This window comes from Megascapheus bottae, chromosome 10, assembly GCF_031878675.1.
Source record: "Megascapheus bottae isolate mThoBot1 chromosome 10, mThoBot2.hap1, whole genome shotgun sequence".
Lineage (NCBI taxonomy): Eukaryota > Metazoa > Chordata > Mammalia > Rodentia > Geomyidae > Megascapheus > Megascapheus bottae.
This window is the reverse complement of record NC_143518.1, coordinates 52,099,335-52,115,265: the sequence shown is the minus strand read 5'-3', so window position 1 is coordinate 52,115,265 and position 15,931 is coordinate 52,099,335. Positions and strand designations below refer to the sequence as shown.

Genomic DNA, 15,931 nt, shown 5'->3' with positions numbered 1-15,931 from the left:
ATCCTAAGAATCTGAATTTATAACAAGTTTTCAGGTGTTGCAGTTGCTGCTGCTGGTTTTAGGGAGAATCCTTGAGACTTGCTGAGCTAAACACATGATGCCAGTCTTTTTCTTCAGCAGTAGTAAGAGACGGGCATGTGATCTAGTTCTGGACAATAAAGAGGAATTTCTTGGGCACTCTAGGTATCAAAGAACATTACAACAATTTAGTTCAAAGATTCTAATTGGCTTTCTTTTTTATTCTAGAATCTGGCAACACTTAATGCCATAAAATGGATTAAGTGTACTAGTGGACTGAACAGAAGAAACTGGTGTAATAGGCAGGGAAAAAAAAGTAGGAACAAAGAACAAAAGCAGATCAGGGTTCTGAAAGTTACTTTTCTTGTAAGGCAGGTATTGAAAGACAGAACAAGAGAAAAATAACCTGTAAGTTTTCATCAGGTTACCCCTTAGTTACTTCCTTTATAAAAGGATTAAAACAAAGGTAACTTCATTATCATGCCAGCTAAAAGTGGGCTGCCCGGGAAAAGTGACTGTTATCTTTCTAATCATGATTTCTCTGAAGGCCAGATAAACAGATAAGTTTCAACTTGATAAGAGGAAATTCTTAGCATGAGTGACTCCATCTGATTTTCAGGCTGGTCTTGTGGTGTCCAATGCAGAAGCCCAGTGTAAAACAATGACCTCTTGAGATTTTATTCCACATAGGAAAGATTTCACTAGTGATTAAAAAAAAAGAGTGACTAGAGGCATTGTTTGTGTGATAGAACAGTTGCAAACTCAACACCCTGAATTCAAATCTCAGATGAGAATATAAGATAGATGATTGATAGATAGATAGACAGACAGACAGACATGTCTTCATCTGGAATCTGATGACTAAACTGCAACAGCTATCCTGGAATGATAGGAGCTAGTCTTTTACAATCCTCCATGTTGAAGGTAACTTAACAGAAAGGAGGAAAGTCTGAATTCTTGAGAGAATCAAGCTAATGAATTAATCAATCCTAGAATCCGTATCTTGGGAAATAGTATTTTTTATTGTTGAAGTGATTTCAAATTAGATTTTGTTACTTGTAACTCACAGCTTTCCTCATTCACAGACTCCCAGAACTTGAATCAAATGACTCAGGATGAGAAGGAGTAGAAGCTGTGCATGGAAGAATCAGTATAAAAGAAAATAGACCTGAGCTAGAAGCCAACTGTGAATCTATACTAACAGGTGATGCGATCATGGATTTTGCTGCCTAAAATACATCAGTGTTTCCCATTGTCTATTCAGTCTAAGAAAAATTGATAATTTGTGCATGTTTTAAACGCCCCAGGAAGCTCTGTATTTTGCTCTTTCTGAGAACACTATAGACAGCGCGATAAATAGACAAATAAACCTTTGAACAAAACAGAAAACAAGACAGACAGTTCCTACCCTTGTGGGGCTTTCAGACACGCACTGCAGACAGACAATGAGAAAGGGACAATGAGATGTCCATGGGACGGTGTGGCACGGGTGCTAGACTTACCTATGAGGAATAGAAGTTCTCCCTCAGGAAGTGAAAATATATAGACACTTGAAAGGTGAGTGAGAGACAGCAGACAGGAGAGTAAGCAGTTCCAGTCAATAGATAGCTAAGAAATAAAATGACAAGTCTTGGTGATCATTCACATAAGAGAAAAGTAAATGACTGAGCCAAGCTCCAGACCTCAGCCACCATGCAACGGACGGTGATGCTTAGATTCAAAAAACTGCAGGGTAGAATCATGACATCTCATTTTAGACATGCTAAATTTGATCTCTGCAAGACACGCAAGTTGAAATGCAGGACAGGTAGTGTTCAGATCTTTGTGTTGTCTAGGAAGAGGCAGAAATGGAAGCCCAAGTAATAAACTAAAACACCCAGAGAAGAGATGAGAACAAGAAGAGAATCTCCAGGACTGAGTCCTGAGAGATGCTGCCATTTATAAGTCAGACAAAAAGGAAAACATGGTGGGGAATGGGTTTGGAGGAAACTAAGAGAATATGATATCACAAAGGCCAGGGGAATGTGTTTCTACCAGGAAGAAGTAGTTTACAGTTCCTAAGTTGGTGAACATTTACATATTTGTGCATTATCTGGCTCCTGCCTACTACTTCCTCCTCATTTCCAAAACCTCTTTCTCTATTCTCCAACACCAGTCTGACCTAACTGCTCTTAGATTCCGCATTTTTTTAAATGAGCCCTCCTAGAGTCCCCTGGTGAGTGCTGTCTAACCTTTTACATACTGAAGGGCTCAGAACTCACTCATTGTTAGGCCTTCTTTGACGACCTCCTCCCCAAATGGAATCAACAGATTTCTCATTGTACTCTCTTGTGTACTTGTCACATTCTACCACTGTGTTTTTCCTAGCATACTGTAATAATACATTTGCATGTCTGTGTTCTCTACTTGACTGTAAGCATTTTTTTTCTTTAAGCGTTTTTTTTTTTTTTTTTTTTTAAACTCAGGGCCTTTCACTCTTCCTTGGCTTTTAGTCAAGGTAGGCATTCTACCACTTGATCCACACCTTTACTTCCAGCTTTTTGCAGGTTAATTCTTTGAATGAGATCCTCCGATCTCAGCTTCCTAAGTAACTAGGATTACAGGTGTGAGCCACCAGCACTGGATAACTAAGAGCTTCTTGAGAAGAGTCATTTCTACTCTGCTTACTGTAACTATGCTTAACACAGAGCTGGATTTATGGATAGCTTCAACCAATGTTGGGAACCTTCTTGGAAGCTGCCTAAATATCACCCAGGAAGTGTGAGTGTCCTGGGTTGGGACCCAGGATCATAGGAATTGCATACATGTGGCAGGTTGCACACATATGGCAGGTGGCAAAAGCAACTGAATACCAGCTGGATTTTACTGACTGCTTCCTTCCTGCTGGACACCATCAAGCCATTCGTGATTCTTCATCCATCTTCACCACACCATTCCCCAGGAAGATTCTCATCACTTTCACTTTATAGATGAGGAAGTAGCCGCCAGGGAGAAGTTAACACATCCAAGGTTAGATTCTAATTAGTGGAGGCATTAGGACTTGAAGGTACCCAAGCCTGCATAACTCCAGAGCCCTATATATTTAAATCTACGCTTCAGGAAGTTTTCTGGGCCAATTCAGATGATTGCATTTCAGAAAATACAACGCAGGCAGCAGGGGCACGGGATCCTGTCTACACCCCTCACTGTGTAGAACAGTTCAAGGGGCCCTGCACAGCCTGCCTGCTCCATCATCGGCCGCCATGCTTGACCGGGAGCCATGAGGACCAAAAGCCAATGTCTGACAGGTGTGCTCCTCAGTGAGTTGTCCCAGGGGCACGTTGGAGGGGTGCCTCCGAGTGAGCCAATGAATGCAGTGCCAGACACTAAGTTGGAAGTTGAAGTAAAAGGTGAACAGGCTAGAGTTGAGGGACTGAAGCCAACATGCCAGGTCTTGGGCAATTTCAATCCCAAGGCTCTGAGCCAAGGATGGGACACTGGGCTTAAAATAACCTCCCCCAGAGTTGTTACTGGTCGTTTTGCAATCTCTATCCCTATATTGACTTTTAGGTCGATATTGATTTGAGACCCATCATATGTTATATCATGAAAAAAATAAAAAGATTCTGTCCACAGAGACAAGCCCACAAGAAACAATGAGGCAGTTGTTTAAGTCAGTATACAGTGCCAATGCATGTGGAAGGAATCACGGAGGCAGCTATAGTTCACAGAAAGAAGAGATCAGGGTGTGCTGGCTTAGGTAGTGGAGGCTTCTCAGAGCTCACACACGTGAACTTGGTCTCCAAGAAAGAAGGAAGATAGAACAGAAAGAGGATGGCATTTCAGGTAAGGACAATAGTGTGTGCAGGTATGAGCAATGAGAGTGGCTGAGCATTTTCCTCAACAGTAGTGAGAAAGGATTGTTTGGGGTCTTAGAGGGAAAAAAAAACTCCTCTGTAGAGCAAAGATTTCTTGTGGGGAAGAATAGGAGATACAGACAGATGTGTAGGGAAGATAAAACCTAATGGGGCCTATTTCCAAGAATATTAGGTCTGGCAAACAGCATGCACAATCTAAGAAGTTATCAGCTTTTATATGAAGGTAATTAACAATAGAATCTAGGCATCTAAGAAGAGATGTTTGGTAGGAGTGTTTGAAGTGGATTAGAGAAGAAGGGTTTAGGGACAAAACCTGCCTATCAAAAGACGCAAATGATTCTTTTGAGTATCCATTTATTTAAAGTCTGACTACATGTGAATGTAAAGAAGTTCCATCCCTGCCAGAATCCATAGTCCCTGGAGAAGCTATTCCTGAAGCCCACAGTTACCTACTGAGGATGACATGTGCCAATGGTCATACTAGGCACCAGGAATATGGTAAAGACCAAAACAAAGTTACAGCCTTCATGAAATTCATTCCTCAATGGGACTGAAGGAAAATTCAAGGCCAAACCAAATATTTCTATCTACGTAAGATTAAGTGACAAAGCAGGACCCCAAGGAGAGAGTGACAAGATGGAAAAGTCAGAGAAGGTCTGATCAAGAAACTAACACAGCATTTTAGGCCCAAGAGCCAAAAAATTGAGATGGTACTGCTATGGAATGAGGATACTGAGAGGGAACTTCATTTGAAAGTACAGAGAAGTCGAGGAATCTTGTGTTAAGTGTTCCAAGTTCATGAGTACAGTGGATATCCACACAGAAAGGGCTAAACTCGTCAGGTGCGGTGGCTTACACCTATAGTCCTAGCTATTCAGGAGGCTAAGATCTGAGGAACAAGGTCAAAGCCAGCCCGGGCACTAAAAAGTCTGTGAGATTCTTATCTCCCATTAATCACCAGAAAACCAGAAGTGACCCTCTGGCTCAAGGGTGGTAGCCTTGAGCTGAAGAGCTCAGGAACAGCACCCAGGCCCAGAGTTCAAGTCCCATGACCAACAAGAAAAAAAAAAAAGGTGGGGGAGCTAAACTTTCAATCCCTACTTTACAAGACCAGAGGAGGTAAAGACTAGATATGCACCTTAAAACCTTCTGTTGAGGGATGGGGCTGCAGTTCAGCAGTAGAGCAGGTGCCGGGCCATGAGTTCACTCCCCTGTACTGAACAGAAAATTAAATCACCCCTTGATACTAGAGTCATAAAAAGGCCTCTCTTTAAAACTCATTAAATCACTAACTCAGAGACTCAAAAAGAAAAAAAAATAAGCAAAGAACAAAACACACACGTAACTGTATAGTCTCCAGTGATGACTGCTCCATTCCCTTCAGTGTTCTAGAATCCCAGAATTGGACAGTGATGTACAAGTACCAAGTGGTTGGTTAGTAGTAGTAGTAGTGGTGGTAAGAAAGTAAATGAATAAATAATAGAAGTGCATTTATGTCCCATCTCCTCAATATCTGGCACAGTTTTAGGCACGTCTCCTGTTCTTTAGCATTTATTCATCCCTTGAACCATATGTCCCTCTAGTGTGATTTTTTTCCCTCCTTTAACAGATGGTTGTGTTTTAATGTGTAGAAGAGAGGGATTTGGAAATGAATTTTAAACTGGCCTTTCCAGTTCTTAGAAAGGACAAGAATTGAATGCTGAATAGACCTTGCAGTGCTATGGTTTGGATATGGTTGGAATTTAATACGCATTATGAAGTATTAAATGTGCTAATTTAATCTAAGTATGGTGTTTAGAGGTAGGACCTTTGGGAGGTGATTAGAATTAAATAGAGTCATCATGGTGAGCCTCATGATTGAACCCTGGTGTCAGGAGGAGGAGGGAGGAGGAGGAAAAAGAGGAAGAGGAGGAAGACGAGGAGGAGGAAGAGGAAGAGGAGGAGGAGGGGGAGAAGGAAGAGGAGAGGGAGGAGAAGGAGGAGGAGGAGAAGGAACGCACACAGGCACATATATCAATATACCCCTGTCTCTTGCTTCTTTAATCTTACTGAAAATTCACCAGCAAGTACATCAGCAGATATGGTCATTTGCCCTTGTACCTCCAGAACCAGAAACCAAAATAAAATCTCTTGCCTTTTAACTTACCTAATACATAGTATTATGTGATTAGCAATAGCATATGGACTAATGTGTGTAGGGTAACTAATAGCCCCATTCTTCTCAAAATTGCCTGCATCTTAAAACAAAAATAAAACCTCAATCCTGAGTAAAATAGATGGATTGTTGAGCTGGGAATGTGGTTTAGTGGTAAAGTGCTTACCTACCACGCATGAAGCCCTGGGTTTGATTCTTTAATACTATATACACAGAAAAAGCTGAAAGTGGAGCTTGGCTCAAGTGGTAGAGTGCTAGCCCTGAGCAAAAGCGGCTCAGGGACAGTGTCCAAGCCCTGAGTTCAAGCCCTAGGACTAGGACTGGCAAAAAATAGACAGACAGACAGATTCATAGCTTATTCTGACCTTCCTTTGGCTATATAACCAGTGCCTGACCAGGCAATAAACTGCTTTACTTCTCTAAAAGTAAAGTCACCTCAGCCAAAGTACCTGTTATTCTCAAACACTTCCTGGCCCCTCCATCTCCCACCTAGGAACTCAGATGTTTTTCCCCATCCAGACCACGGAGTTGTGCATGAACTGTCACTGTGCTCCTTCGCCTGCAAGTCCCATGACCTCCTGCCCTGCCCTAACTACCAACTGCACCAGTTACTAGTGACCTCAACCCATGCTGCATGCCTTCCCCTCTGCCTAGCCCTTGACGCAAACTGGGGGAACCTTGGGGTAAAAGTCAGAGTATCAAAGAAGTGAAGCAAGGCGCTCATGTTAGGTGTGCCATAACTTGGGAAATCAGCAGGAAAGGGGAACCTCCACGCTTTCCGGCCTGTTGACCACGGAGGATGTACTCGTGGGTTGCGTCTTTTGAGTAACCTCAACACAGGAAATGCTTAGTGCTGCTCTGTCAATTTTGGAGTTTTGGGTTCAGAGTCGGCTGACTCACCTGTGGAACATACACCAAGTCATCAAGATCACATGCATAGTCTCCAGATGCCTGCCACCTTGTTTGGGATACTCATGGGTACTGGGAAAGCTCACAAATCACTTTCTGCCAATTATTAGGGAGCACTTAAAAACTATATGGAAGATTCAAAGAAAATGCCAAGACTGAAATGAAACTTGGCTTGGACCCTTGTTATAGAACTTCCCTGCCTGACAAGGTTCAAAGAATAATACACTGAGGATACAGTGCTCCAAGAATAATCTCATTCTCCACCCACAAACCCTTACCTGAACTTCTCATAGCAGAGGCAAAGGATAGTACTTGTGGCTAGAACTTACTTGCCTTTATTAACTGCATTGCCTAGGAAGCAACCTCAGACCCCCAAGAGAGACTGTTTCACTGTGACTACAGGACTCAGCCAGAATGACTTGGAAGGCTGTTGTAAGATTGCATCAGTGACCTTTGCAATTTTCTGGCCAGTTTGATTTCCTCCCCCCGCTCTTCCCCTTTTCCTGCTTAAAGCCCTTTGGCCTGTTTGCCTCCCTCTCCGCCTCCACTTTGCTAACTCAGGTATATTCATAATCAAAACTAAATTAGATCTCCCCTCCCACGTCCCACCTCAGACCCCTCAACCATCCAACCAGAGGATTGTGCTTAATCCTCATCCAAGTTAACCCTATATCTAAATCCAGCTTCTGCTCCTTTCTTGCCTTCTTTGGTCTTTTTTTTTTTTAACCTTGGCTTCTTACCCAAACTCTCTACCACACCTCTCCTGTCATTGATTAGACAGCTAAACCAGTACAGGGGAATTGTACCCACAGGCTCAAGGGAGTGCCAGAGAATTATTGAAGAGAACATGAAATATTTCATTCTGAACAAGCAGATCGTTTTTTGTTTGTTTGTTTTTTTAACCAAGAGGTCCATTCCATGCTTGCATCCCCCAGCCTCAAGGTTCACTTGTCAAGTGAAAGTGGGAAAAATTTGGGATATACAGCTGTTCCCTGATACATGGAAGTACATATAGAAACACTGTGCAGGTTCAAAACCAGTCTCTCTCTCTCTCTCTCTCTCTCTCTCTCTCTCTCTCTCTCTCTCTCTCTCTCTCTCTCTCACACACACACACACACACACACACACACACACACATACACAAACACACCTCTATACATAAAAGAACACCCTCAATGAGCAGTTTTCTGTTCAATGATGTATGTACTCTAGCATTGTATGCAACCTTTGAATAAAAGCCATCAGGCAAGAAAGTGTGTGAGAACACTGTGCATGCACTGCGTGGAGGTGACCTGTTCTACACATGGAGTATCTGTTCTGTTGTTCTGTTCGTTTCTGGGATCCTGCCCATGCCCTTGCGCGCGCACACACACACACACACACACACACACTGAAGCAAAAGAAAAGTTCTATCTTTTAGAATCTCCAGATTTCCCCACAATGGGCGCTTCTCAGGTTGTCCCTGCACACACTAAAGGAGGTGTGTACCATGTAGGAAGGCACTAAGCAAGAGCTGGGGCGGTGGACGCCCGCTGGGCCTGGGGCCTGCCGAGGCTGGGGCTTTGCCGGGCCCTGCCTTCCACATCAGGGCAGTGCAGGCCTGTCCAGGGTCTCACCCACCCCGCCGGGGCGTGTGCAGCTCGTGGACACCTCCCTCCTGCCAGGCCCCTGCCTGCTCCAGTCCCCCCCCCCCGTGCCCCCCTCCTCTCTTCCTCCTCGTCTTCCCCCCACTCCACCCCCCTCCCTTCTCTGGCTCCCGCAGGCGCAGGCCTGCCCTAGCCGGGCCGGGGAGGCGGGTCTCCCGCAAAAGATATAAGTGGCCCCCGGGGAAGCCGTGTCTCCACCTGGAAGGGCTGTAGGGAGGAGGAGGAGGAGGAGGAGGAGAAGGTGGAGGAGGAAGAGGCGAACAGACAGAGGGACGCACAGACTGACCCGGCTCCAGCCCAGGCTGTCACTTGAGGTGAGCCCCAGCCCGGGTGTGGAGTCGGGGGTGCTGCCCGGGGTCGGGGGGAACCGGGAGACAGAAGCCACCGGGACTAAAGGCGCCCCTGGCCGGCTGGGCTCCCTCCCAGCCCTCCCCGCAGGTCCGGCCCCGCGCTGCTGCTGCGATGGAAACCGTGCAGGAGCTGCTGCCCCTGGCCAAGGAGATGCTGGCGCAGAAGCCCGGAGGCAGGCTGGTGAGGCTGTACGTGCTGGGCAGCGTGCTGGCCCTGGTCGGCGTGGTGCTGGGCCTGGTGGAGACGGTGTGCGGCCCCTTCGCCGCCGCCAGGCGCGCGCGGGACGCGCCGTGCGCCCTGCGCCCGCCGCGGGCCCCGCTGGGGAGGGCCCGGAAGCAGCAGCCCGGGGCCCAGCCCTGCAGCCGCGCGGACCGGCAGCACGCCTCCTAGGAACCCGGGGAGCCAGGGAAGGCCAGGGCGAGGAGGAGGAGGAGGAGGAGGGAGCCGGCGGCCTTGAGAAGAAGCCGGCTACCCACGTCCACAACGGACCCGCCGCGAAGATTCCCCCCAGCGCGGGGTGCCACTGACTTTTTGCTGCCGTGCAGCAATGTGCTGTGACGATGAAGTCAAACTGTACCTTTCCTGAAGCTATCTGAGAGTCGAGGGTTTGGGGTTGGTTTTTTTGTTTTGTTTTTTTTTTTTTGCACTGGGGAGGAAAGAGAAATGCCTTTTTTATACTGTTATTATGACTGTTGTTGTTGTTGTTACTACGATCACCATTTTGCATTTTGAAATTAAAAAGAACAAAACAAAAGCCAAAATGTTCTGTACGTTATCTCCTACTCTCATGCCTGGCACAGGGCGGGTGTGTGGCTGGGGCCTGGACGCGGGGGAACAGCTTCACACCTGCAGACTCAGGCACTGCCACGCGCACACACAGCTTTTCCCTGAAGATTCAAGGAGGAGGAAGCAGTCAATATTTGACCCTGTGTGTACAGGTCTCCATGACTGCCCAAACTTTTCCTTCTTAAACTACATTTTATTCAACTCTATCTCCTTCTTAACTATATTTTAATGAGAGAAAGGGTAAAGAGAACAAAAACTACCTGGTGGGTTAAGAGGCATGCCTAACCTGACAGTCTAGCTGAAACCATCCCTATCCTCCCCCAAGCCATTCATCGCCCTCAGTCTCAAGAAACTCAGATTCTACGAGTTCTGAACCAAAACAAGAAAAGACTGGCATCACTGGTGTGGGTCCTTTTCCTCCAGGGACAGAGTTTTTTTCTGTGGTAAAACCTAATTCAGTTGCTTTATAGACTCAGCCAATAGGCAGATAGGGGTGACAGGCATGGCCTGCTTACAATCCCCCCCAGACTTTTTTTTTTGCCAGTCCTGGGCTTGAGCTCAGAGCCTGAGCACTGCCCTTGGGCTTTCTCAAGGCTAGAGCTCTACCACATGAGCCTCACTCAGCACCATTTCCGGCTCTTTTTCTATGTATGTAGTACCAAGGAATTGAACCCGAGTCTTCATGCATGATAGTCAAGCAATCTACCACTAGGCCAAACTCCCAGCCCCCACCCCCAGACTTTTTAATATCACCTACATTAACCATGGGCTAAAACCTTATCATTAGCAGCTGTGGCCAGGCCTAATAGTGGTTCATGTCACTGTCACTGGTCAGGCTCTTTCACGTAAGCTACCCTACACACATGGAGACGTGGACCTTTCATTAATCCCCTCTAGCTCCTATCTACCCAGCATTCCTAACTGATCAGCTCTCCCTTATCACCCCAAAGGAAAGAGCAATAGGAATATGGTTAAGGAAGGAAAATAAATGTATTTGGAGTTTTAAAGAAAACTCCCCTGTTCTTACTGTTTCCAACAAGGGAACTTTGGCTCTGTTAAGGCAATATCTAATCGTAAATATCCAAAATGGACTCTAGGAGCTTATTGCACTGTATCCTTCCAGTTTGCTTTCCCAAACACCTCTATAATGTTCATTATAATGTTAATTACTCATATAATGTTAATTACTCCTCTGCCCTTTTGAGCCTCATATGACCATCTCTCACCAATTCAAACCATCTACTACTCTGGGAAGCATGTTCACTCCAAACCAGGCCACTTCCAGACAGCCTGTCTTCCATACTTTCATACTAGTGTTCCTCCATAAGAACCTGACACTCAACTACCATGTTACTTGGTGCCTCCATGACCTGCTTCCATCCTGGCAGTACTGGGATTTTGGACTCAGGACCTTCGTACACAGGTACTTGAGCCCCCAATCCCTTTTGCTTCATTTATTTTCGGAATAAGGTTTCACTAGACCAAGATCCTCCTTTTTACACTCATGAGGCACCAAGCCCAGTGGTTGGTTGAGATGAGATTTTGCTAATTTTTTTGTCCTAGGGTTGATGTTAAATCCATATACTCCCAATCTCTGAATAGCCAGGATTCGAGGCATGAGCTGCTGTGCCTGCTTCTTCTTTCCTTTACTTTTTTAACATTACTCTTCCTCCTCAATGCCTTCTCACCCATGATCTTTGTATCGTCTGAAACTACCAGGAGAGGGAGGATTGTAAATATTCTTTCTACCGTCAAACTATCAAGTTACATGTTCTGGGTTTGGGTATAAAAGATATTGCCTATATCTGAGGGTTTGCCTATATATAAAAATACAGATGCCTAAATCTACTGATTATGCTTATATAATTTTTGTTCTAACCTCTCTGAATTCTTTGTACATACACTTTATTTATTTATTTTGCTGGTCCTGAGCCTTGAACTTATGGGCACAAAACTTATGGGCACTATCCATAAGCTCCTTTGGTTCAAGGCTAGCACTCTACCACTTGAGCTACAGCACTATTTCTGGCTTTTTCTGTGATTAAGAGTCTCACAGACTTCCTTGCTCAAGCTGATTCCAAACCAGGGTATGAACTCAGGGCCTTGGCACTGTCCTTGGGCTTTCTCAAGGCTAGAGCTCTACCAGTTGAGCCACAGCACCACTTCTGGCTTTTTCTATGTTGTGATACCAAGGATTCAAACCCGGGTCTTCATGCATGCTAGACAAGCATTCTACCACTAGGCCAAACTCCTGGCCCCAATCCATTTTTAACACTAGAACAGTAGTTTACACAAAAGAGAAAGCAGTTTTGTATCGATGGAAACATCCAACAATGTCTGGAGACATTGCCAGTTGTCCAGTGGGAGAAGGGGCACTACTCTTGGTGCCTAGCAGGTAAAAGCCAGGGACGCTATTAAACCTCTTACATTGTACCAAAAACGTCCCCCACAACAACAAATTCTCTGGCCCAAAATGTCAACAGGGCTGAGGTTGAGAAACTCACAAGAAAATAAGGAAAATGTGTGCCTAATAGTTTCAGAATCATGATTTTGAGATAGTCTCATGCAATAATGAAGAGTTGTAGTCAAGCATAATCCCTCTGCCAACACAGGAACAAAAATTGTTCTACTTGGTAATCTTATCAGTAAGAGAGGAGAGGTTGGCACATGATATACATACCATTTCTGTTAGAGATACAGAACTGAGATAACAGAGTAACAATTGAGAATCATTTAGGAGCTGCGTTGTGCACTGATGCAAATGGATGGACACTGGATAAGGAAGAAAATGTAGCACACAATTCAGGTCTAAAACATCCACTAAGCTCTGGGTGCTGTTGACATGTGACTGTAATCCTAGCTACTAGGGGACTGAGATCTGAGGAGTATGGTTCAAAACCAGCTCAGGGGACAAAATGTCCATGAGACTCTTCTCTCCAGTTAACCAGCAAAAAGCTGAAAGTAGTATGGCTCAAGTGGCAGAATGATAGCCTTGAGTGGGGAAAAAAAACTTAAAGCAATACTTACGTATTTTCAATGATTGATTATAAATTCAATGAATACCAACAAGAGCTTATGATCAAACTGCTAAAACCAAATTAATTCCTTATTTCTGGCTTTTTTTTTCCCCCAAGAACAGGACTCCAACTTGTTATCTGTTCTCTCATTGGCTGGTGCTCTACAGCCTGAGCCATGCCTGTAGCCCCATAATGCCTTATTAATGGAAGTGGAATGTTCAATAAAAAAGAAGACCAGAGGTCTTTTGTTATACACTGCAATCCCTTAGGATAAAACATGAAAAAGCTAGGACAGAGCCATCTGAATTTGCTTAGGAGTATATTGTTAGGGACTGTTGTAGATATTGCTAGAAGAAGGATCATTGAAAGAACTAATACCCCATAAGTGCTAAGAAATAGATAACTACCAAACATCTAATTCCAAGCTTTCCCTTAAAGTTACAACTTCAAACCTCAAGAATGCCTATATAAGACAGCTACATTGATTTGACACACCATCATGATGCAGCTACAGCCTTTACAACTCTCGCCCCAGCTCTGACTGGCCTAGGACAGAGTAGATGCTTGTTATATATGTGCTGAATATAAACGAAGAAAGTGACTGTATACTTACTTATACACATAGATACATACAGAAAGTGTGAGAGTATATACATATACTATAGCCAGTTCCTTAGTCTAGAATAACTCAAACCTCTGGATGGAATAGGATCCTCCATCAATTGATGTAAATCAGGATGAATTGCAACCATTTATGGGTCCCACTGCAGACCCTTACCCCTCCATCACCACCATCCACTCCATTCCCTTGCTGCCGTGACTGCCACAGGATTTCAGAGTCATGCAAATGTTTCCCTGACCAGTTCATAACTGGAAAACCTGTAGACATATAGGCATCCTAGAACTCGCTGGATTTCTAAGAGTCTCTCCTTGTAGGGAAGAACATACTGCTCAAACCCAGTTCTTGTTTCAGTAACTTCTTTTGAGGCAATGCCAAGCATCAGAGTGCACACCTGCTAAGTGTGGGACAAGGTCTCCACTTGGTACACTCCCCTCCATGTTTAGAGCTAACAATAGTAATGACTTAGTCTCCCGGGGCAACCAGGACAACTTCTAAGTATTCCCATCCTGAGCTATATGGGAGACCTCTGTCGTTCGGGCAGGCCTGATGACTGATGCCCAAGACTGGCCCACATTGGTTTCCCCTTGGGTTTTCTCCATAGGCACCTCCTGGCTGCCAGCTGGGTCCTAGCATAAGGACCTTCTTCCCTGGCCTGGGTTTCACCTACTTGTATCAGGTGGCAGACCAGCTGGTTTCAGTCCCAAATCAGGTCTTCTGACTCCTCCCAGAAACCAACCAAGTTCGGAGCAGGAAATCCTGCCTCTCCCCAAAGAGTGGGAAACCCTACAAAGGAAAAGAGAGAGATGAAATAGAAGGAAAAGCAGAGGAGGGAAAGAGAGAAGAGGAGCAAAAGGGAAAAGGAGATCAATAAAAAAGAAGTCAAATCTGTTTGGAAGCTCAAGGTAAGACTTCTCAAAACGATATTCTATATTATAGTATCATCATTCATTGGGTGTAGAACATAGGTCAAAAAGAATTACTATTTCAAAAATGATCCTATTGAGATAAAACAGGGCAGATAGGATGAAAAGAAATTTCAATGTCAAATTCTGATTTAAAAAAAAAAAAGAATGCCCAATGAGCTTTCAACTATGTAGGAGGAAAGATATGATAAGATACAGATGGAACCAGGCGTCAGTTATTGGCACAATCTCCTTGTCTGGGGACAGAAAGTTAAGTTGGAGCAAAAATGTTGCAAAGTTAGTGTAAAAAGAAATTCTGCAAGTCCAAAATTCTTTTGGAATCATAAAAATGATTGCAGGTCATAAGTGGGTTTCTGGTTGTTGCTGCTGTTTTAATTTTTAGCATTGGCTTTAAACTGATGACAGACAGAAACACTATGCTGTATCTTGGGAACTGCTATAAGGGCTGATATCTGCATGTTATATTGAATTATTGGCCAATTTAATATTATTAACATTGAAACCTAGAGTTCAGGGGATGGTTCGTTTTTACCACAAGAAGTTTTTCTTGTTGCATGCACATGGGAGGCCTAAATTCGTCAATCTAAATTCTTCATGTGCTAGTACCTTTCCCTTCACTCCAGCCCATCCTGGCTGCTCAAGATATTGACCTTCTACACTTAACAGAGTCTGTTCAGAGAGAATTCCAAAACACTTCTTTTTTCCAGGGCAGCAAATGAGAAAAACCATGACAGGAAAAGGAAATTCCATTCCCCACCCTCACCACTTACTCCAACCCTCACTTGCCATCAAGCAGAGAGAATCACCCAGAGGATTGTGGTTTACTGATCCAATCACTTGAAGGGATTAAAATAGCTAGACTCACGCTGCAGAAAACATCTATAGAGGATGATGCTGTGTCTTCACAAATGTTCCCTTTAAGAGTCATGTTCCAGTAGAGCTTAACAGTATCAGAATACATTTGAAGTGGGTTTTTGGTTTGGTTTGTGCTATTTGTGTGTGTTCTGTTTTGGGGTGTGTGTTTGTGAATTTCATTCTGGGATTTGTAGGAGTTAATCAGAAGCTGAAAGGAGAGTGAGAGAAGTGAAAAAAAAAATGGAACAATCTTGTTCCTGCTTGTTTGCCAAGATGTTAAAGGAATTGCCTTCCCCACTATAGTATGGTAAGAAAATAAAATCCCCAAATCCTAGCTCTTTCTTAATACTCATTCCAGTACAGCTAAAATCTCCTTGCATTCAATTTCTGAGCTGGAACAAATCTAATTTAATTCCTCTTGTTTGCCAGGTGAGGAAATGGATGCCAAGACAAGGGGAGGGACTCAACCGTAGTCATGTCCAGTAGTGGAGAGGAGACTGAATTTCAATCTCCTTACCCAGGGTCCTCTCAAGAAATCACTCCAAATTTACACAAGAGTACCTTAGGTTCCCAAGAGTGCACAAACACTGCATATGCTGATAGTATGGGATATTTGAGTAAAAGGTGTTCAAGTAACTCCACCTGGCAGAAACAGCAAGAAAGATTTCCTTTCTGATTCTACCATTCCAGTTTATTTCATAACTGTTAGGTAACTAGGCAGTAGGCAAGGGATCTAAGGCAGATTTGTCATAAGAGAACCAGAATATTTTCCATCCTTATCAATGATCCTTA

General features: G+C 44.2%; 1 protein-coding gene across 1 annotated transcript; it reads left to right on the top strand.

The window, feature by feature from the left end:
- Positions 1-8,816: 8,816 nt before the first annotated feature.
- G0s2 (G0/G1 switch 2) lies at positions 8,817-9,630 on the top strand. Its single transcript, XM_090339926.1, has 2 exons — positions 8,817-8,899; positions 9,012-9,630. The coding sequence occupies exon 2, from the start codon at positions 9,048-9,050 to the stop codon at positions 9,324-9,326; it is 279 nt and encodes a 92-aa protein (XP_090196052.1). The 5' UTR covers positions 8,817-8,899; positions 9,012-9,047; the 3' UTR covers positions 9,327-9,630.
- The last annotated feature ends 6,301 nt before the right edge of the window (positions 9,631-15,931 follow it).

Bases quoted from the DNA above. Each gene is read 5' to 3' on its own strand.
- G0s2 (XM_090339926.1), top strand. From the start codon at position 9,048: ATGGAAACCGTGCAGGAGCTGCTGCCCCTGGCCAAGGAGATGCTGGCG.